Genomic DNA, 23,378 nt, shown 5'->3' on the forward strand with positions numbered 1-23,378 from the left:
CACCCGACACTAGTTCGTTTCCACAATCCATGACTTAACTTCACAGTTCACACAAATACGTTTTAAATTCAAACTGTAGCACTGACGTAAGTAAAAAAAAAAATCCACAGTAGCGTGACAATCCCTCCACCTCCGGTCTAACTAATCACTCTCACCTTATGGTATGGACCCCTGTGCAAACAGGTGGTCATGCAAGCGGGTATCAAAAGGGTTAACATGGACCATAAACTTCTCTCATGTCTCCTTAGACCTCAACAAGGACGCCAGGTCATGGGTAGAAGGATACAAGGGAAGAAAGGAGGGGGCGCCGCTGGGTACAGATTTTTTTAAAAAGCAGTTTATTCACAATTTTTTTAAAAACAGAGAGATTTTGCACTCACATTTTCCATAGTTAAACAAGCATATAGGACAAGAAGGGTCACCTGATTCAATCCGTCAATGTTATTCCGGTCCGCAGGTGTCCTGTTGCCCTCTCCTGGCGTTACCACTGGTTAGTTGTTAGGAGAAAGGCGGCTCGGTGGACGCAGGGGATGTAATTCCAAAACAAGGTTTGGTTTGTTGTGACACACGGGTCGCGGAGTTATGACGTCATGGCGGGCGACGCGTTTCCTGAGCATTCGGGTCGAGGTAGAAGGACGACCTCGCTCTTTCATCAGGCCAATCAGAATGGAGGAGAGAGGCAGGGATTTAAATAAAAGGAAAATAAGAAGGAGGGCGTGGCTGAGCAGAGAGTGGGGCATGGCTAGCAGTTAGAATACTACTGGAGGGCATACAAATATGATGGGGGCGTGGATAGAAAGAAATGGGAGGAGACTATGGGGGTTGGTAATCGAGAGGGGGAGGGGATGGCAGCGCAGCAGATGGGTGTGAAAAAGAACAGACTGTATGTAATTACAAACAGAAGGGGACGGACGAACAGGAAGGGGGCATAAATCATTTAAGATATGTGAACAAGAATGATGAGAGTACGAGGGGAATATATATATATATATATATATATATATATATATATATATATATATATATATATATATATATATATATATATAAACATATTGATTATATCACTATTAAAATATATATATAAATTATATATATGGATTAAAGGGAACAGAAGAAGGGGGGGGGATGCTAAAAGGATACTATGGGGACTGGGAAGACAAAGCTTTATATATACAGAAATATAATACGAAAATGAAGGAGAGGAGAAGGAAGGAACAGATGATGAGGGGAAGGGGAGGAGAGGGGACACGGGATAATATAAGAGATATAGGCATATAACATACTGCATACTAACTGCAAAAGTTAGTTGTGTATGGAAAAGAGAGAGTTGGGGGAAAAAGGATGATGATAATAAGGAAGTGGTTGCAACTAACGAACAGGGAAGCAGCATAAATAATTTAAGGTATGTGAACAAGAATAATGAGGGAATATGTATATATATATATATAAACATATTGATTGTATCACTAATAACATATATATATATATATATATATATATATATATATATATATATATATATATATATATATATATATATATATATATATATATATATAGAAAGGCCAGTATGGTGGCCTGAAATTATGGGAGGAGCCCGGTCGTGTATATAACCCGCCGTTCGCCCATCTTCCTCGTCGGTTCCGGTGCGCGATACCTGATACGTCAGATATCAAGGGCCGACTATCCTAGACCAGACGCAGTGAGCCCGTTCGTGAGTTCCCGCGTTGTTCGTCTCCGTCTTGACCATCTTCCCGTTCATCAGCGTCCGTGGGTTTCGCTGTCGGAGTGTCGTCTTACCCATCGAATTTGTCGTTACACGTCGGGCCGGCTGTCGCAGGTAGGGCTTCGGCACTCCCTTTTTTCAGTTCATGTATTACAATGCAAACATTCCCTGAACTCACGAACCGCTCGAATGTTTTACTGTGGCTCTCGTACTCATGTCACTGTTTCTACTTTCGATGTAGTCGTTATCACCTTCGGTCGATCACGCCACGTCAGGCGATTCGTTCGCAGGTACATTCGAAACCGTTCGACTCCCCGAGCATTCTATTAGTATTGGTCGAATCGTTCGACTCACAGCCGACTGCTTGTTACGACAAAGCAAGCAGTCCCCACGTATCGGTTGGTCTGCTCCAGTTCGACATGTCTCATCATTCATGCAGTTGTGTTATGTATCTAATTTTTTCTCGTTCAAGTCATTTCAGTCCCACTCATTTCTACCGTTTCAAGTCATTTCTGTCACTAGCCGCGCTCCGGCGCGAATCTTGTCGCACCTCTGGTGCACCGATTCGCTTTGAAGTGCCCCAGGGTTCGGCCTCATTTCTGTACATGCTCCAGAGACCGAGTCACTCGCAGGATCACGCACGGTCCCTGATTCTTGTCTTTGTCATGGCATACCATTTCTGTCACTTATTACGCTCCAATTCGAATCCTGTCGCATTCTTCTATGCACCGATTCGTCCTGGTGTGCCCAGCTGCTACGCCTCATTTCGGTACATGCTCCAGAGACGGATTCTTTGTAACCTACAGTCCAGTCGTTGAATCCTGTTTCTGTCATGGGATATCATTTCTGTCACTTATTACACTCCAGTTCAAATCCTGTCGCATTTTCATGCACCGATTCGTTCTGGTGTGCCCAGCTGCTACGCCTCATTTCAGTACATGCTCCAGAGTCGGATTCTTTGTTGTTACCATCAGTCCAGTCGATGAATCTTGTCTCTGTCATGGGATATCATTTCTGTCACTTATTACGCTCCGATTCGAATCCTGTTGCATTTATTTATGCACCGATTCGTCCCGGTGTGCCCAGCTGCTACGCCTCATTTCAGTACATGCTCCAAAGACGGGATTCATCTGTTAGGTTCATGGGCTTGTCTTCTGATTCCAGTCTTTGTCATGGGTTTCATTTCATTTCACCTATCACGTTCCGGTACGAATAGTCACATTCGTGGACCAAATTCGTCCCGGCGTGCCCCAGGATTGGCCGCATTTCAGTACATGCTCCAGAATCCGTTTCGTGCTCGGTCGCAAGTTTGTGGCATGGCAATTCGGATCTCTGTCATGGCAGATTCACTCATTTCACGGTCACTCATCGCTTCCCGCTTCTAGTCCAGTTGATTCTTCAATGTTGGATTTTATCGGGGGGCCCTTGCTCGTCAGCTTCATTCGCTATGGAGTTGACAAAAAAAAAAAAAAAAAAAGGGGGGGGAAATAAAAAAAAATATATATATAATAAAAGGGGAGAGAAAGGGGGAAAAGAAAAGGGAAGAGAAGAGAAGATTTCATTTGTTTCTTTCATTGTGTCGTTTCATCTCATGTCTAAATCTCACCTCCACTGTTAGCTAGCCGTTCGTGAGGTGGGAGTCTCAAACAAAACTTCACCTAAATGATGGTTATTCTCACTAAGGAGTATACCAGGCAAATTGCACTCCTAGACAAGGAGATCTGTATCCTAGAAAAGGCCTTACAACCGTTTGCTTCTCATGCTCTATTTGTAGAATCCCGGACTAAACTCCGTGCCGATTTATCTTCCCACAATAAGAGCATTTTGGGCAAGAAGGAGACCAAATATTGGAGGGACAAATTTGCCTTCTCAGAAGGACGAGCATATAAATGGAACACGAATATACCATCTCATAATAATGCTAGTGGGAAATTGCATCCCGCTACAAAAAATACTACTAAACTTAAAGCCATGCCCAACTCCAGTGAAGGAGCCAAATCCATGCAGAAACCTCGGGGCAAATTTAAAAGGAATAGAAGTAATAAGGACTCCCCGGAAGGGAATAGTAAAAAACGTATCACTGACAACATTCCAACAGAAAGATTAAACACACACAAGGAATTGCAAGCTACATCATATGCCGTGTTGGCATTGCAAGACCTCCCGCACACATATTTTGATGAGATGGCCGACCCCGTTCGCAGTAATGGGACATGTAATGAGAGAGGAAGGGAAACCATGCTATCACATATGGAAGTTAGCCAGAAGGCTGATGTCACCAATACTAATGGGATAAGCAGTGGCAAGGATAGGGAAAACCATGTATCCGATTTGGAAACTGGTCAGAATTCTTTAAACCCGAAGCGGGGATTTCCCTCACCCCGACTAAACAAGGGAGTAGGAAACTTGGACGCATTTGTTACACGGATCCAAGTGAATCCTTCAGTGTGATCAACCTTTCGTCCTACGCGCTATCACCAGTGGAAACTGGGGTTTTGGCGCGTGGTTTAACATTTTGCCCACAAGAAAACTTTGATCCCTTTGGGACTATTACAGATATACAACTTTTTGCACGCAAGCTCTTGCTAAAGAGCCTGCATACTAGGAATGCCACTGATATCAATGCCATTGATTGCCCCAAACTCAGTATGAGAGAATTTAAGGCCCTGAGAGATTTGACACTTCTATACGAAGAAAATAATACTCTGGACCTCATAGACCAGATAGATCTGGATATGTTATTGGATACAACGAATGAACCCACCAACACCCCTGGGCTGATGGTCAAAAAACCTTCAGGTAAATTTCCACCTCTAAGTCTAAACTCAAATATTGACACATTTGTTAAACAAGTATCGAGGGATATTCGTAAATTGCCATCTAGGAAATCTCACCCTAACAACTTAAATGCAGAAGAAATAAAAGCTCTTCATATGTTGACAAAGAATGTCAACATCACAATAAAAACCTCCGACAAGGGGGGTAATGTTGTCCTTATGGACAACTCAAACTATGTACGCATGTGCCAAGAGATTCTAGACAACAAAGAATGGTATAGGACCATCCCGAGTACATTAATACAGACTTTTTACAATAAATTCTACAACCTGATAGATGCAGCCCTGGCTCAGGGTGGCATCACAAAGGACCAACATGCCTTTATTGGAATTAAATATCCTAAGGCCGCCACCTTCTATAGTCTACCGAAGATCCATAAATGTCAAATAAGACCCCCTGGCCGGCCGATCGTCTCAGGGAAAGGGGGAATAACTGAAAACCTTAGCAAAGTCATTGATTCATTCTTACAGCCATTTGTTTTGAGTATGCCCTCATATGTGAAGGATACAACGCATCTATTACAGACCATTGAGAACCATACCTTAACTACTAATTCCATCCTAGTGGCAATCGATGTGGAGGCTTTGTATAGCTCGATCCCACATGAGAAGGGGATCAAGGCTGTACAAGATCTACTTCAACTAAGTGGGAGATACAAATATGAAGTTAACGAATTCATAGTGGACGGACTTGACTACATCCTACATCACAACTTCTTCCTATTCAATGACTCCCACTACCCCCAGGTGCAGGGCGTGGCCATGGGCACTTGCTGTGCCCCGGCCTACGCCAACCTGTACCTGGGGGAGTGGGAGAAGTCCCTCCTGGATGACGGGGACCTCCTCGAATACACGCGCCACATTGCTATGTGGCGGCGGTATATCGATGACGTCCTCGTCATCTGGGAGGGATCGGAGGCTGCCCTGTTGGAATTTATGTCCTATATTAACACATATAATCTCAAGTTTACTGTGACATATGACATCCAGAGCATCACGTTCTTAGATGTCACTATAGGACGCACCCTAGACAACTCCATTTTCACCTCTCTATACCGAAAAAGCACTGCGGGCAACACGGTATTGCATGCAGATAGCTTTCACCCTATGGCCTTAAAACACTCTATACCCTACGGTCAATATCTTCGCCTCCGTAGAAACTGTTCTAATGACAGTCTCTTTAAAGAAGAGGCACAGAAACTTCAGACTAGATTCCTTGCACGAGGGTATAGTCGGTCTTGCCTTCGCAGGGCCTACAACAAAGTCGCAGTGTTACCACGTAGGGACCTTCTGTTCTCTAAAAAGGAACGCAGTGACCCCCACTGTGGATCCACTGAGGATCATTATGCGTTTCACCAAACAACACAATATCATTTTGGATATTATCCAAAAACATTGGTCGATCTTAAAAGACGATCCTAAGATCGGCTGTCTGGTACCAGTACGTCCCTCTATTTCTTTCAAAAGGGCCTCTTCATTATACGATAAACTGGTGCAGAGCGAATATAGGAATGAGAACAAAAGGTCCAAACACTGCTCAGTTCTTGGCTCCTTCCCTTGCAATCACTGCTCGTGTTGCAAATACATTAGACGTGAGAAAACCTTCTGTCTACCAAACGGTGTCAACTTTCGACCCACACACTTCGTAAATTGTCAGACACGAGGTGTGGTTTACTTCTTGGAATGCGAGTGTGGGGCGTATTATGTGGGCAAAACAAAACAGGAATTCCACCGCCGAATGTCCAAACATGTGTATAGTATGGAAATAGGCAACTATTACCTGCCGATTGGACGTCATGTCGTGCAAGTACATAACTATAGAATGCCTAAGTTTACATTCACTGCTCTAGACCGTAAACACATACCTGTTCGGGGGGGCGACTGGAATAAGACCTTATTACAACGGGAACAGAGGTGGATACATAAATTGGATGCCACCTCTTTCCCAGGCCTGAACGAATCGGTCTCTTTTGCTCCCTTCCTAAAGGGGTTTTCCTCAGGGAGGACACAGTAGAGACCGGGTGTACCTGCCCCCTTACCCTGTGAGCTCGTTCTCCTCTATGCTCTTTTTTCTTTTCTCTAGCTCCTTAGTAAGTGTCTAGGAACATCCCCTGACCATGCCCCTCTTATAAATTGTTGATAGTCTTTAATTACTATGATTACAACTAAACAGGGTATCATGGCACAGTAGTCGCAATAGAACACCATATTCCTGTGTGACTGATTGTATAATTATGTTATCACTCCATTTTTGTTTGTTTTTTTATATATTCACTTAGCTATATATTTACCTTGTTTGTCCTTGAATAAAGACGTGCGTTCGCATGTCGGGACATGCATGTTATATGTGTATATGTAATAATGTGAAAAAGATTTTATTTTATTTTTCCCTTTGGTTAAACAAATAGCTTTTTTAGCTAATGGTGTGTTGGGATCAGTCGCCTGTCCCCTTCCCCCTCCCCCCTTTTTTTTTTTTATTTTTTTATTTTTTTCTCAACCAGTCCCCCATTAGTACTTCATGCAATCTTATCTTTACCCGTCACTAGCACCTCAATGCACTCTTTCCATTGTCACCCCGATTTCCTATATGTCACCTTTTAAATTCCTTTCACTACACCAACACCCACACCTTTCACCTCACATCTCACCTTCCGTGTACACAATCCACTCATTCAGTCACTCTAGCCACCCAGTATTTGGATGTCATTACACACACTATCTTTATTACATGTCATTTCACGTTTGTCTCTTTTTGATTAGAGTTACGTTTGTTTTATTACTTTGTTCTTCCCTTAGCGTGTGTTTGGTGTTTGAGTTTTGTTTCCCCCCCCCCCCCCCCCCCTGCCTCTCCTTTTTTTTTTTTTCTCTCTCTGATGTAGATACCTGAGGATATTCCCTCTATGTGCACACAAATCATGTACATGATATCTTCACACCACATATGTGGGCCTATATATATATAAAAAATATATATGTCTAATTCCGATTATGTTGGGATTTCTGTCACAGGCGCGGCTTACCATACGGGCAGGCTGCCTACGTTTGCACCTACTTCCTACAACCTTTGTGGGGCATAGGGTTTTGTCGTGTGACCGCTCGTGAGCCGCGCTTCTGGGTTTCCGACCCTCACCCCTCTGCTGGATTCTGTGGCGAGATGTATGGACCATGTACCTTCTTTAATTTGTGAGGGACGTCTAAGCATGAACCTGGGTAAACTCCACCATTTAGCATTATAATTTACGTGAACCTCTCGGCAATACTATATTGGGTAACTACACTAACAAATTTAGAATATTTTTAATATTAATACTATTCGACAGATTTATTAAGTTTTATCTTGTCTTTCTATTAACAGACTATCTCTGAAGAAGACCCTAGTGGTTGAAACGCGTTAGAACTATATTTTTTTGCTGTTACTAATTTTATACAGTATACTTATAGTTAGGTCTGTTTAGTGTATGCCCATTGATGTTATTGTATTTTTTGTATACAAAAGCTTGGCTCTATCTATTTTTTGTTTTAAATACCTGGGTGAAGCTCATGTTTTTACCATACAATAAAATAATCTTTTTTTATATTATGCTACGCTTATTGTTTATTGCTGCCTAAAAACCCCGTTGGTGGGGGAATTTGCTTTATTTTTTCGATTTATAGGGGTGAGCAGCACCCTTCTCGCTCTTGTCAGCAGTGTGTTCTTTCCAATATCATTCGAACTATAAGGATATAACCTACTACATACTAACTGCAAAGGTTAGTTGTGTATGGGGAAAAGAGAGTTGGGGGAAAAGGAGGATGATAATAAGGAAGTGTTTTTCTTTTTTTAAAGACATTTTTTGGGGGGGGAAAAAACGGGAAGGATAATATATCATATATCGTAAAAAAAACCTCCATCAGACAACCTGACGTGATCAGGGTGTATAGACTCAGAGAATCGTGGCAATTTCGATTGATTCATCGATTCCCCCCGGGGAGAGAACATCCAGGGTATATATTCAGAATGTTTCACAAGCACATAGTATTTTGAATCTCTCCGCCGGGGGGAAGTGATTTGAGATCTGTTCAATGATCCATACTTTTAGGCCTGTTGTAGAGCCTTTATGAAAGTGGGCAAAATGTCGTGGCACACTATACGGGTCTGTACCTCCTTCAATAAGTCTTCTGTGTTCGCCGAAGCGCTGTCTGAGTGTCCTGATGGTTCTCCCCACGTAAATGAGGCCACAAGGACAACTCAGTCCATACACCACAAATTCGGACAAACAGTTGAAGAATTCTTTTAGCGTGTATGTCTTGCCTACGAACTTGCAAGTCTTGCAGAGATGGGTGGAAAGACAAGATCTAAGTGCTCACCGTTTAAGTATAAGGTTTAATTTTGTGTTCAAACACAAACTACTCACATAAAGATGATAAAAACACAGCGTGTAAAGCCGACAATAGTGTTAGTTCCATAGGGCAGCAGCGGGTGACGTCATGCGTAGCTCCTCCCCCGTGCGAGTTACGTTCAATCAGAACTTCGACGTCACCGGACTCCTCCCCCTTCCCTTCGTTAGGGGACGGAGGCACTTGGGGAAGGGGGGAGGAGTCCAGTGACGTTGATGTCCGTGACATCAACGGATCTCCGACGTAACTCCCTGAAGACTCGGAAGCCGGTGGAGAGGTGAGTACCGATCAAAATAATTTTGATCGATCAAAAAATGTATTGATTAATTGAGGAATTAATCTTTAATTTCCACAGCCCTAAAACAGAGTTACATGGATGTGTGGTTATTAGGATTATCCAGTGCTATATAGCTATATAAAATAAAGTATTATGGCATATGAAGAAGGGGGGATTGGAATGGCTTTTCAATATAATTGGTTAAAAGATCGATCTTAAAAAATATGAACATGGTAAAAATATAATAGTAAACCAATGTAAATCAATAATTAGAGCAACAACATTTCTTAAAGGGGAGTTGTCCAAAAATTCTCAGGGAAATATAGCGCATATAGACCATTGGTTGATCTTCTCCCCCAGGTGAGCGCACATCATATGAGGGGATAATCACCACTGCATGCTGTATGTGGGAGCACATAGTGGTGGACACCATTTTAAGGAGATGCACGTTTGGATACATCAATGAAGTATTGCTTTTGCTGAATGTAGAAGTGTATGCGAGCAGATATACACTTGAGGACATTTTAAAGAGGAAGTCTTATGCCCTGTACACATGACCGTTTTTCCCGTCGGAATAAACTCTGAAGGATTTTCCGACAGAGTTTCCGCTCAAGCTGTCTTGCATACACATGATCACACCAAAGTCTGACTGTCAAGAACACGGTGAAGTGTAACACATACAAAGGGACTAGAAAGCGGAAGTTCAGTAGCCAATAGCTTCCGTCTCGTACTTGCTTCAGAGCATGCGCCGTTTTTGGTCCGTCGGAACAGCATACAGACGAGCGGTTTTCCCGATAGGAATTGGTTCCGTCGGAAATATTTAGAACATGTTCTATTTCTAGGTCCGTCAGAATTTCAAAAGTCAGATGGGGCATACACACGATCGGAATATACGATGAAAAGCTCCTGATTTTTCTGTCGGACATTCCGCTCGTGTGTATATAAGGCTTACCTATAGGTTGTGAAAATATCTCCTAAACCTGTGTACAGTTTAGGAGATATTTACATTGCATGCAGCCAGTAACATAACTAGTGCATGTGCCCCTTCCAAGCCCGTGCCGTGAGCAGTGGCTCCGGCCAATTGCAGCACTGAAGCATGTGAACCCTGAAGAAACTCTGGGCAAAATGTCAGCCATCTCAGTGGTGTGTGCGGGAACCATTGCAACAGCTTCATTCTAAGGTAGATACTAGCTCATTATGCCTTTGTCTTGTAGGGTTTATTTATTTATTTATTTAGTTTTTTTTTTTTTTTCTGAGGTTGATAACCTCCTTAACCACTTCAATACTGGGCCTATTTTGGCACTTCTCTCCTACATGTAGAAATCATATTTTTTTCCTATAACATTACTCAGAACCCCCAAACATTATATATGTTTTTTTTAGCAGACACCCTAGGGAATAAAATGGCGGTCACTGCAACTTTTTATCTTGAATGGTATTTGCGCAATAATTTTTCAAACGCCTTTTTTTGGGAAAAAAAAACGTTTTCATGAATTAAACCGGGACATCCCCTCCCGTCGCCTATAAGAACAATCAAGTGGCAGAACTGCCGCTATGATCATTCTTATCGTGCACAGAATCGCCGGCTGGAAAGAATGATATCTGAATGATGCCTGTAGCTGCAGGCATTATTCAGATATCCCCACGCAAAATCAAGGACGTCATATGACGCCCTAAGGTATTGACATGGTTAAGGACTGAATGATCACCGTTCATATCAAGTCGATTTTGATTCAACTTTTTGGACATCGTTTTCATTGTATGATATTTATGCAGATTTAAAGGGATACTAACACTATTTCTTCAGGAAGGCAGCACCAATTTTGATTATAAGAGTATAATAAGCATGTTTTACCGCAGGGATATGCAATTAGTGGACCTCCAGCTGTTGCAAAACTACAAGTCCCATCATGCCTCTGCCTCTGGGTGCCATGCTTGTGGCTGTCAGAGTCTTGCTATGCCTCATGGGACTTGAAGTTCTGCAACAGCTGGAGGACTACCAATTGCATATCCCTGCACTTCTGCATATACAGACTGATTTTACTGTTGTGGGTTAACACTTTAGAACTGGATTATAGTTTCCAATAATCTTGTATTGTGGGAATGTATAATTTTTAGCAATTTTAATTTATTGAAGATTTTCTAGTTCTGCCAACTGTAATATTATTTATGCTTGGAAGACATTTAATCACACTGATTACATTACCCCTCAGCGCCATTAATTTCTCTATTACTCTCAGATCTCTCTCCTCTCCTCACTCTACTTTTTCTGTTCTCTTCAATGCTGCGAATCTGTCAATGCCCACTCTTTGGTCTGTAGGATGCTGCCATCACATTCTGAATAATCCCATACAAGTCAACGATTAATGTGAACTGAACGGAATTTCTGACTTTAGCACAGTTGTAAAGTTTTCCAACTAAGATAATAAGCCTTTTTCTTTCCATTTACTTAAAGCGGTGTTCCATCCAAAAAAACACTGCAGCTGTTGGCTTTTTACAATAGGACACTTAGCTGTCCTGGAGTGCAGCGATGGCGGCACCGCAGCTGTTTCCATCAGCTGTCGGGTGCTGCCACCGCCATTACAGCTTTATGCCAGGAACCCTACTGTGCATGTGTGAGGCCCCGCTCCTCTCTCATACTGGCCCGGCGACAGGGAGAGGAGGAGGAAGCCCCGCGGTCATGTCTCGGGGACAGGGAAAAGGAGACCTCTCAAAGGCAGGTATCCTGTCACACACCAAAGGGGGAGAGGAGACAAATGAGCGGAAGTTCCACTTTTGGGTGGAACACCACATTAAAATAAAAATCATGGATTACTACACTCTTCATAGAAAACCCATAAAACTCAGTGACAGTAATGCAATGGGTTTGTTTACTAGTAAAACAAACATTGTATATAGTTCTTAAAACAGACTCTCTTTTCACCGTTAAACCTGTTCCCCAGGAATCATCTGTACTGCATACTTACCTACTGCATATCTCATGCCTGACGGGCCTCTGGGGAAATCGCTTTAGCAAAAGCCATGATCTTCTGGGTCCTGCTGGGTTTTTGTGCGAGGGTGACGTCCCTGCCCTCCTCTACAAATCATCCAATCAGAAAACGCATTGTATTCCATGGGGGGGGGGGGGGGGGGGGGGGGGGATACAAGGTGTTTTATTAATGGAGGTAGTGCCAGGCGAGTAACCTTGTATTCTGAGTACAGAAGCCGCTTGCACAGAACCCAAACATGAAAAACAAAACTGCGGATATCATTGTAGTAGCACTGACTACTACAGTGATTTTAAAGCGGGATTCCACCCTAAAGTGGAACCTCCGCTGATCGGATCCCTCCCCCCCTCCGGTGTCACAATTGACACAATTGACACCTTTCAGGGGGGAGGGGGGTGGAGATACCTGTCAAAGACAGGTATTTTCACCCACTTCCGGGCATAGACTCCCGTGGGAGACTACGCCATTTCCTGCCCTGCCGCGCTGTCTGCTGGGACACACACGGGTCCCAGTGACAGCGCGGAGATTTCCTATTGCGCGGCGTGGCTCGCGCAGTAGGGAACCGGGAAGTGAAGCCGATTCGCTTCACTTCCTGATTCCCTCACCTAGAATGGTGGCAGCAGCAGCCGAGCGATCGATCGGCCTCGGCTGCCGGCATCGCTGGAACCCGGGGACAGGTGAGTGTCCATTTATTAAGACCCCTTTCACACCACACCGCACCTTGCATCGGCGGTAAAACGCCGCTATTTTTAGCGGCGTTTTACCACCGGATTTGCGGCGCATTTTGGCCGCTAGCGGGGCGCTTTTACCCCCGCTAGCGGCCGCGAAAGGGTTAAAACCGCCGGCAATACGCCGCAATAGCGGCGTTTTGCCGGCGGCATTACAGCGCTGCCCCATTGATTTCAATGGGCAGCAGTGGTGGAGGAGCGGTAAACACACCGTTCCTTCACCGCTCCAAAGAAGCTGCTGGCAGGACTTTTTTCTGACGTCCTGCCAGCGCACCGCTGTAGTGTGAAAGCCCTCGGGGCTTTCACACTACACACAATGGTGCAGCTTATAGCGCCTGCAAAACGCCCTGGTGTGAAAGGGGTCTAAAAGTCAGCAGCTGTAGTATTTATAGCTGCTGGCTTTTAATATTTTTTTTTTTGGTGGAATCCCTCTTTAAAGAGTAAGTAAACTCTCCCACTCTGATGCTTCTTTTCATTTAGTCCAGAATAATAAGTAATTAGTAACATTGCCAGTCTATGGAGGTAGTATAAGATGTACTAGCAGATTTAAACACAACAACAAGTGTAAGCCAAACTCAAGCTCACACATTAAATTAAGTTACATTTTTTATCCTTTTGGGAAAGAGGTTTTACATAAATAAATAACAGCTGATCATTGCCTCTTGGGGGGTCAGGAAGGATTATTTTTTCCCCTGCTGGAACAAATTGGATCATGCTTTGCTGTTTTTTTTGCCTTCCTTTGGATCAACTGTGGGTATAGGATTCTGTATATAGGATTGTATCTTTTTTTCCCCATTTAATTGGTTGAACTATATAAACTTGTGTCTTTTTTCAACCAGGCTAACAATGTAATTGAAAGCACCCATGCCAGTGTTAAATGTCTTTTGTCAACCCTATAAACTGATACAGTCTGCAAGACAGCTTGGTCTTTTGAAAAACAACAGACCTACTACTGGCTAGATCACCAGATGAAAATAAAAGAAAGCCTAAAAAAGAAAATGCAGCAGTCACATCTAAGAACCGTTAAGCTGCAATATAAAACATTTGCTTTTTGGTTTATTACTGATTTATCATTTTGATATAGAAAACCGTGTATTTGACCAATAAAATTGGATTTTTTGTACTCACTGTAAAATCCTTTTCTCTGTAATTCACAGACTGACAAAGCTCCTCTCTTAGCCATTGGGTTGTTACGTCACCTTTAGGAGAAGACTAGGCATAACAAGTTATGAAAAACGCAGAACTTTTAGTTCCGCCCAAGGGGCGGTCCCTTAGGTAACAACCCCCCAATCTGCCATGCAGCCTCAGTACGTCAACAAGCAGTATAACGTAAAAAAAAATAGGAGGGGCGGGTGCTGTGTCAGTTGGTGAATTACAAAGAAAAGGATTTTACGGTGAGTACAAGAAATACTATTTTCTCTTATATTCACCAACTGACACAGCTCCTCTCTTAGCCATTGGGACGGTCCCAAGCAGTGCCAAAACGAGGGGTGGGAAAACAACATAATAACTTCATCCACCATGGCATGTGGGAACTAGTATAAACTTTACCCACAAGAACGACAGTGTGTGGAATAAGCACCACCAGAAACAGGGTGCTCCTCAACAGAGAGCCTCTACCATCAAACCTCACCAAAACTGCGGTAACAAATGTAACAGTGCATTAACTTAAAGGTACTGCGTTTTTACCCAAAAAAACAGGAAAAAATGTATGTGCAATTGCAATTATACAGCCGCCTGCAAAACTTTGTTGCCAAAACGGGCATCAGCCGATGCACTGACATCTACCTTGTAGAATTTTGTAAAGGTGTGAACAGACGACCAGGTCGCCACTTTACACACTTGAGCGACAGATGCTTGATGTCGGAAAGGCCCAAGACGTTCCGATTGCCCTTGTGGAGTGGGCCGTGACCAGAAAGGAGGGCACCTGCCCCTTCAAGGTGTAGGCTTGTACTACAATCTGTCTGATTCACCTGGAAATGGTGGCCGACGAGACCACCATGCCTTTCTGCGGACCAGCCACTGAAACAAACAGGAAGTCTGACTTCCGGAAAGGGAGCCGTAGCAGACAAATACACCCTCAGAGCCCGAACCACGTCCAGGAATGGAGGGCCACCTCCTTAGGATGTGTCGGCTTAGGACACAGAGATGGTGTCTTCATTGATGTGAAACGCCGAAACCACTTTGGCAGAAAAGAAGGTTGTGGACGCAACACCACCTTATCCGTGTGGATAACCAGGTAGGGCGACTTACAGGACAAGGCCCCAGTTCCGAAACCCTCCTGGTCAATGTAATGGCCATTAGAAAGACCACTTTCTGGGAAAGAGTCAACAGAGGGATCTGATATTTACAAATGGCGTTTTTTTTTACCCACGGGGGTAACGGTGGACGCACCGGAGGAACTACATGCCGCACCCCTTGAACAAAAGTGCTCACTAGAGAGTGAGATGCCTGGGTCGCTGAAAAAAGACAGCCAAAGCTGATATTTGTTCTTTGATGGTGCTGAAAGCCAACTTCTGGTCTACTCCTTCCTGAAGAAACAGCAGGACCTTGGATATAGAAAAGGAGCGTGGATGCCATCTTTTCTCCGCACACATAGATGTATATCTTCCAGGTATGCTGGTATATCTTCCGAGAAGAAGATTTCCATGCTCTCACCATAGTTGGGATCACTGAGTCCGAAAGACCCCGGTTCCTCAACACCTGGCTCTCACTAGCCATGCCGTTAAAACCCGCGATGGTAAAGCAGGATGGAGAATCGAACCTTGAGACAGAAGGTCTTCTCATAACAGCAGTCATCAAGGAGCGTCTGCCCCCAGGCGCACTAGGTCTGCGTACCAGGGACACTGAGGCCAATCAGGGGCAATCAGTATTACTGGGATCCCTTTGGCCTCCACTCTGCGAAGCAGAAGTGGTAACAGTTTCAGTGGACAGTCCTGGTCAGCGTCATCTGAAACGACAGAGCAGGGGTCACCAGCCTCAGCAGGGCCCGAGTCTACGTCAGAGCTCTCCCCAGAGGACGGGGGCAGGGGGGGCGCTTTTTAGCACCTTTGTGCCCATGCACCGCCTACATCTTGGCAACAAACGAATTGAGGACTGCCGACAAAGCGTCCAGAGGCACTGCACAATCTGCAGGCGAACTGGCTGCAATTGCCAGGATTTCGGGGGAAGAAACACCAGTTTCTGAAGCCATGCTGACCCTACCCTGTCTGCCACCTGATGGGGACTTAGGACAGGGATGGTCCCATCCTCCTAACTGCTGCTGGCTGAGGGGCTCTTTCCCGCAGGACTCATCACCCTGTCTGGTTCTGCGCTGTCCAGCTAGTAGTGCCTGTGTCCCTTGTCAGCTCCCAGGTGCATAGGAGATCACACTGAGTCATCCAGAGCTGCTGCTTATGGTGTGAAACCGATTCACAATGTGTTCAGGATCCAAGAAAATGGCCGCAGAGTGTCCAGTATAAAGGACAAAAACACAGGTAAAATGGCCGCCGAGCTACAGGAAAGCATGCTGCTCCATGAGACTGACCAAAAAAGGTGCTCAGGCTACAAGAAAATGGCCGCCGAGCGTCCAGTATAAAGGACAAAAACACAGGGAAAATGGCCGCCAAGCTACAGGAGAGCATGCTGCTCCTTCCTTCAACTAGGATTACCGCCGAACACTGAATACCACGAGGGACAGTGACAGAGAAATGGCGGTGGACAGTGCTGCAGCGATCGACAGCCACAGCCACCAGGCACCCCCCAGGGAGAGAAAAACACACATCAGGGCACAGCCACCAGCGCAGTCCCCCCCAGGTGAGAGCCCCAGCACATTACACACACACCGCTCAGCAGCCACATGCAGCATCCAGCACAGGGAGGGGGGATGGAAGATAGGGACAGGGAGATCAGAGAGGGAGGTGAGGGACCCCCGAATCGACCTCCCAGGGAATGCCCAGCTGCTCAGCCCCACAGAGACAGGAAGAGCTGTACTTACCAGTCCTGCAGAGCTGGGAGACATTCCATCACAGACCCACTCTCCGATCAGTACGGGGTGGCTGTTGGCCCGGCACACTGTGAAGCAGACATCAGTAGCCCGGTCATATGTGTGCCCCAGAGCATTAACGCTCACCGACCACCTCTGGAGCTAAGGTACGCCGCGGCCGACCCAGCGCGTAGCTCTGGTCTGCACACGCTCGCTGGCCAGGCTGGGGAGACTACAAGTATAAGGGTATCCAGCCTGTCACTCAGCCGGCTGTTGATAGAAGATCACAGGATCTTTAATCGTGCGCAAAAAGCAAAGCTTCTGCAGAAAAAACATGGACCGATGGGCCAGCAGTGTTCCTAGGTCCTTCTCCTTCAATGGGTAAAATAAAACTGAGGCTGCGTGGCAGGCTGGGGGGTTGTTACCTAAGGCACCGCCCCTTGGGTGGAACTAAAAGTTCTGTGTTTTTTATAACATGTTATGCCTAGTCCACTCCTAAAGGTGGCGTAACAACCCAATGGCTAAGAGAGGAGCTGTGTCGGCTGGTGAATATAAGAGAAAATAATCCTCCCTTGGTCTAAATCTGAAGACAAAATTTAGCTGGAGCATTGAGGAAACCAAGGACTTCAAAAGAAAGTCCTGAAGTGATAAAAAGGTCAGCATAAGATTAAACTTGTCAACAATCACCCAGCCCAAAATAAGTTTACAGTGACCGTGGTATCCACTTAAAAGTTCCCCTTTCTTTTCTACCCTCTGCAGCCTGGAAACAAGAGCAATGCATTTAATCTAATGATGGTTGATACCAGTAAGGTAGCACAGTTCTGGAATCAGGTGCACAGCGCGGGGAGCATCAGTTGTCTCCTTCTTAACTTTCATGGTACTGACCAGCATGGGTTGGAATAAGTCAGTCAGCTCTAGATTGTATTGCTGGAAAGAAAGAAGACAGAGTTCAATACATTCAGATTATTTAATATATGTAAATGGTACCATTAAACTTCACAGCAGTTTACAGCCAATGCAAAAAATAAAATTTGTATGGTGTCATTGCTGTCCTTTCCTTTAGAAACTGTTAGTTTCCTGGCTGTTTTAAAGTGGTTGTAAACCCTTAAAACACACTTTTTGCTTCAGGTAAGCCTATAATAAGGCTACCTTATTAATGTAGCTACCCAGGATATCTCCTAAACCTGAACGGTTTAGAAGATGGTTTAGAAGATATCCCCTGTATTTGCATGTATCGATGTCATCGGCACATGTGCACTGAAGCAAACTGAAGCAATGGCATGTACATGCCATGCTTCAGTGATGTGGCGATACTGGCGCCTCCCGTGTCCATGCCCGGGAGTGACGTCATCGCGGCTCTGGACAATCACAGCGTGATTCACAGCGCGATACCCAGAAGTTACTCCAGGAGCGATGTCAGCCACTGGAGCGGTGTATGAGGACAGCTGCAGGGGCTTCAATCTCAGGTAAGTAATTCATAAAGAGCTAGTATGCTATGCATACTAGCTAATTATGCCTTTGTCTTGGAAGTTTTGTTTTTTTGTTTTGTTTTTTGTCGTAGGGTTTACAACCACTTTAAGACCACCTTAACCACAGATTCACACATTTCACACATGAAAACATTTATAAATAGACCATAAAGTAATGAATAACTCAATTAAAAGGAGAAATTCAGCCTGAGCTTTTTAGGCCGGGCTTCTCCTCTGGGTCACGGGAGTGCAATTTGTTTTGCACTCCTGTTACCCGTTTTCATCGGAGAGCGGTCTGAAGTCCACTCTCCGCTGACGTTGCTGCTATCAGTCGAGGCACCGTGTCATCCTGACTTCCGAGGTCTGGATACGCCAGCTGCCTTGACTGATGGCAGTCTCAACAAACCGCTGAGATGGCTACTCCCCGCCCCTCCACAGCTCACTGGTCCAATGAGCGTGGAGGATCAGAGCAGGAGAGATGCTAACTGACAAACAGCATTTCTCCGCTAGGGTAGGTGAGAGAGCCAAGCCATCGGCGGTGTTTGGTGGCTCGGTTCTCAGTGCAGAGATGCTGGGGGAGAGCTGCAGCATCGTTCTGATGCTGCATCCACCTAGGTAAGTATGAATATAAAAAGTAAAAAAAAAAACTATACTTCTCTTTTAACAACTTGCCAACCGGCTCACGCCAATATACGTCAGCAGAGTGTCACGTTCCTGCGAATCGCCATACGGGTATGTCTTTAAGAGCCACCAGAGGCAGGCACACCTGCGGCATGGCGGGGGACCTGATGCCCGTGGCCGGTGAGTGTGATCGCCGCTAGCCACCCGCAATTGCGAGAACAAGAGCTAGAACAGGGATTTGTGTGTGTAAACACACAAGTCCCTGTTCTGTCAGGGGAGAGGAGACAGATTGTTTGTTCCTAGAAAGCAGAAACAATGATCTGTCTTCTCCGCCAGTCATTCCCACCCCCCACCCCCCACAGTTAGAGACACTAGGGAACACAATTAACCCCTTGATCGCCCCCTAGTGTTAACCCCTTCCCTGCCAGTGACATTTACACTGTAATCAGTGCATTTTTATACAGTGGGGACAGAAAGTATTCAGACCCCCTTCAATTTTTCACTCTTTGTTATATTTCAGCCATGCTGTGTCGGTCGGTGTTTTTAAGCTGCAGGGACAGGACGACTGGTTGCAATCGAGGGAAAGATGAATGCGGCCAAGTACAGGGATATCCTGGACAAAAACCTTCTCCAGCGTGCACAGGACCTCAGACTGCGCCGAAGGTTTACCTTCCAACAAGACAATGACCCTAAGCACACAGCTAAAATAATGAAGGAGTGGCTTCACAACAACTCCGGTACTGTTCTTGAATGGCCCAGAGCCCTGACTTAAACCCAATTGAGCATCTCTGGAGAGACCTAAAAATGGCTATCCACCAACGTTTACCATCCAACCTGACAGAACTGGAGAGGATCTGCAAGGAGGAATGGCAGAGGATCCCCAAATCCAGGTGTGAAAAACTTGTTGCATGTTTCCCAAAAAGACTCATGGCCGCATTAGATCAAAAGGGTGCTTCTACTAAATACCGAGCAAAGGGTCTGAATACTTAGTACCATGTGATATGTCAGTAATTGTTTTTTAATAAATCTACAAAAATGTCAACAATTCTGTGTTTTTCCTGTCAATATGGGGTACTGTGTGTACATTAATGAGGGAAAAAATGAACTTAAATGGTTTTAGCAAATGGCTGCAATATAACAAAGAGTGAAAAATTTAAGGGGGTCTGAATACTTTCCGTCACCACTGTAGCTCTGATCACTGTATAAATGTCAGTGGTCCCAAAAATATGTCAAAAGTGTCCGATAGTTCCGCCGCAATGTCACAGTACCGCTAAAAAGAAAAAAAAATCCCAGATCACCGCCATTACTAGTAAGAAATAAAAAATAAATGCCATAAATCTTTTCCATAGTTTGTAGATGCTATAACTTTTGCGCAAACCAATCAATATACGCTTATGTCCAATTTTTTTACCAAAAGTATCTAGAAGAATATATATCGGCCTAAACTGATGAAGAAATTCGCTTTTTAAAAACATTTTTGGGGGTATTTATTATAGAAAAAACATTTTTCAAAATTGTCTATAGCGCAAAAAAAAATAGGATTTTTTGTACTCACCGTGAAATCCTTTTCTCTGTAATTCACCGACCGACACAGCTCCTCTCTGTAACAAAATGGGTTGTAAGCCCTATCACTAAGAGATACTAGGCAAAGTTGTAATACAACACTTCAGAATTCTTAGTTCCGCCCAGGCGGGGCGGTCCCTTATGCTACAATCCCCACACTCTGCCCTAGCAGCCTCAGTACTTCAACAAGCAATATAACACAAAGAGAGAAAGGAGGGATGGGTGTGGTGTCGGTCAGCGAATTACAGAGAAAAGGATTTTACGGTGAGTACAAAAAATCCTATTTTCTCTTATATTCACCGACCAACACAGCTCCTCTCTGTAAAAAAAAATGGGACGTCCCCAAGCAGTGCCAAACAATGGGTGGGAAAAAACAGCATAAAAACTTCATCCACCTTGGCAGGTGGGAACTAGTGAAGCTATACCCACACAAAAGAACAGCAGTGTGTGAAAAAAACCACCACGCACAACAGGGTACCCTCAACAGGAGTGATCCCCAAGAACGCAGCGAACTGCGAAAGTAATGCAACAGTGCATTAACACAACAGTAAAAAAAGGAAAAAATATCTATTGCATATTCAATTGCAACAACACGGCTGTCTGCAAAACTTTGCGGCCAAACAGGCATCATCCGATCCACTGACGTCTACATTGTAGAACTTAGTAAACGTATGGACAGACGACCAGGTCGCCGCCTTACACACCTGAGTGCCTGACGCTTGGTGTCAGAAAGGCCCAAGACGTTCCGATTGCCTTTGTGGAGTGGGCCGTGACCGGAAAGGGGGGCACCTGCCCCTTCAAGGCGTAGACTTGTACTACAATCTGTCTGATCCACCTGGAAATGGTGGCCGACGAGATCGCCATGCCTTTCTTTGGACCAGCCACCAAAACAAACAGTGAGTCTGACTTCCGAAAGGGAGCCGTGGCAGACAAATACATCTTCAGAGCCCTAACCACGTCCAGAGTGTGAAGGGCCACCTCCTTAGGGTGTTTCGGCTTAGGACACAACGATGGTAATACAATGTCCTCATTGATATGAAAAGCCGAGACCACTTTCGGGAAAAAAGACAGTTGCGGACGCAACACCACCTTATCCCTCTGGATAACCAGATAGGGTGACTTGCAGGACAAGGCCGCCAGTTCCGAAACCCTCCTGGCCGATGTGATGGCCACTAGGAAGACCACTTTCTGGGAAAGAGTCAACAAGGGAATCTCCCTAATATTTTCAAATTGCGGTCTTTGAAGCGCCGCTAGGTTCAAATCCCAGGGGGGTAACGGTGGACGCACCAGAGGGACTACACACAAGAGGACTACGTGTCGCACCCCCTGGACAAAGGTACTCAATAAGGAGTGCGATGCCAGGGGTCGTTAAAAAAAAACAGCTAAGGCTGAAATTTGTCCTTTGATGGTGCTTAAAGTGGTTGTAAACTCTTACAACCAACTTTGACCTACAGGTAAGCCTAGATTAAGGCTTACCTGTAGGTCCAAGAAATATCTCCTAAACCTACACGGTTTAGGAGATATTTGCCGAAAGACAGACACCGCTGTCTGCGGGGCATGCGCCGTAAACAGAGGCGCGCAGGCGCACTGAGCGTGCCGTGGTCAACGCCGATATGCCGCGAGTGGCGGCTCCCGTGCGCATGCGCGAGAGTGACGTCATCGTGGCTTCGCTGCATGACAGCGGCGGGGCAGCGAGACCCACCGAGAAGATGGATGTGCCGGACTACAGGGGAAAGCGGTGACTTCGCTGGCTCCTGTGTCAGGTAAGTGACACATAATGGACTACTATGCGATGCATAGTAGTCCATTATGCTTTACCTTTGCAGGGAAGGAAAGAGGAAGTAAACTCATCAGGGTTTACTTCCTCTTTAATGCCAATCACTGGTCAACTCCTTGCTGGAGAAACAGCAGGATCCTGGATATGTCAAAGGAGCGCGGATGCCATTCTTTCTCCTCACACTTGGAGATGTAGGCCTTCCAGGTACGATGGAATATCTTCCGAGAAGAAGATTTCCGTGCCCTCAACATAGTTGGAATCACAGAGTCCGACAGACCCCGGTTCCTCAACACCTGGCTCTCAATAGCCATGCCGTTAAAGCCAGCGATGGTAAAGCAGGATGGAGAATTGGACCTTGAGATAGGAGGTACTCTCACAACGGCAGTCGCCTGGAAGCGTCTGCCACCAGGCGTACCAAGGACGCTGAGGCCAATCTGGGGCAACCAGAATTACCGGGATCCCCTCAGCTTCCACTCTGCGAAGCAGACGTGGCAACAGTTTCAGTGGAGGAAAGGCACAGATCAGCTGGTACTGATCCCACAGAGCCACCAGCACGTCTGACGCGTCTGCCCACAGATCTCTCGTCCTGGACACGACTCTTGGCACCTTCCGATTGGGACGGGAGGCCAGTAGATCCACATCTGGTGTGCCCCACTTCAGGCACAGCAGCCTGAATGTCTCCAAATGCAATGCACATTCTCCTGGGTCCAGCATCTGTCGTCTCAGATAGTCCGCCTGCCAGTTCTCCACTCCCAGGAAGTAAATGGCCGACGTACGTGTCGTTCTGCCCACCGAAGTATGTGAGCGACCTCCCGTGCAGCGTCTGAGCTTCTTGTTCCCCCTTGGTGATTTACGTATGTCACAGCCGTGGCGTCGTCTGACTGTATCCTGATCGGATGCCCTTGAAGGCTCATCGACCATGTGTGGAGACACAGCCCGATCGCTTTTAATTCGAGCAGATTGATCGGCAACTCGGATTCTTCCGTCGACCAGAGGCCCTGAGCTGACTGAACCCCCATCACTGCACCCCAGCTGGACAGACTGGCGTC

The 23,378-nt window shown here is 45.4% G+C and overlaps 1 protein-coding gene across 2 annotated transcripts in view; it reads right to left on the reverse strand.

Annotated features, from left to right (window-relative positions):
• Positions 1-23,378, reverse strand: part of PIWIL4 (piwi like RNA-mediated gene silencing 4) — a 524,721-nt gene that overhangs the window by 202,805 nt on the left and 298,538 nt on the right. For both annotated transcript variants that reach the window (XM_077484954.1, XM_077484955.1), the window contains exon 10: positions 17,703-17,826. In XM_077484954.1, coding sequence (XP_077341080.1) covers positions 17,703-17,826 — 124 coding nt within the window. The remainder of the gene's footprint in view (positions 1-17,702; positions 17,827-23,378) is intronic.

This window comes from Lithobates pipiens, unplaced genomic scaffold (assembly GCF_037356315.1).
Source record: "Lithobates pipiens isolate NorthernLeopardFrog02 unplaced genomic scaffold, aLitPip1_a1.2 Scaffold_17, whole genome shotgun sequence".
Classification (NCBI taxonomy): domain Eukaryota; kingdom Metazoa; phylum Chordata; class Amphibia; order Anura; family Ranidae; genus Lithobates; species Lithobates pipiens.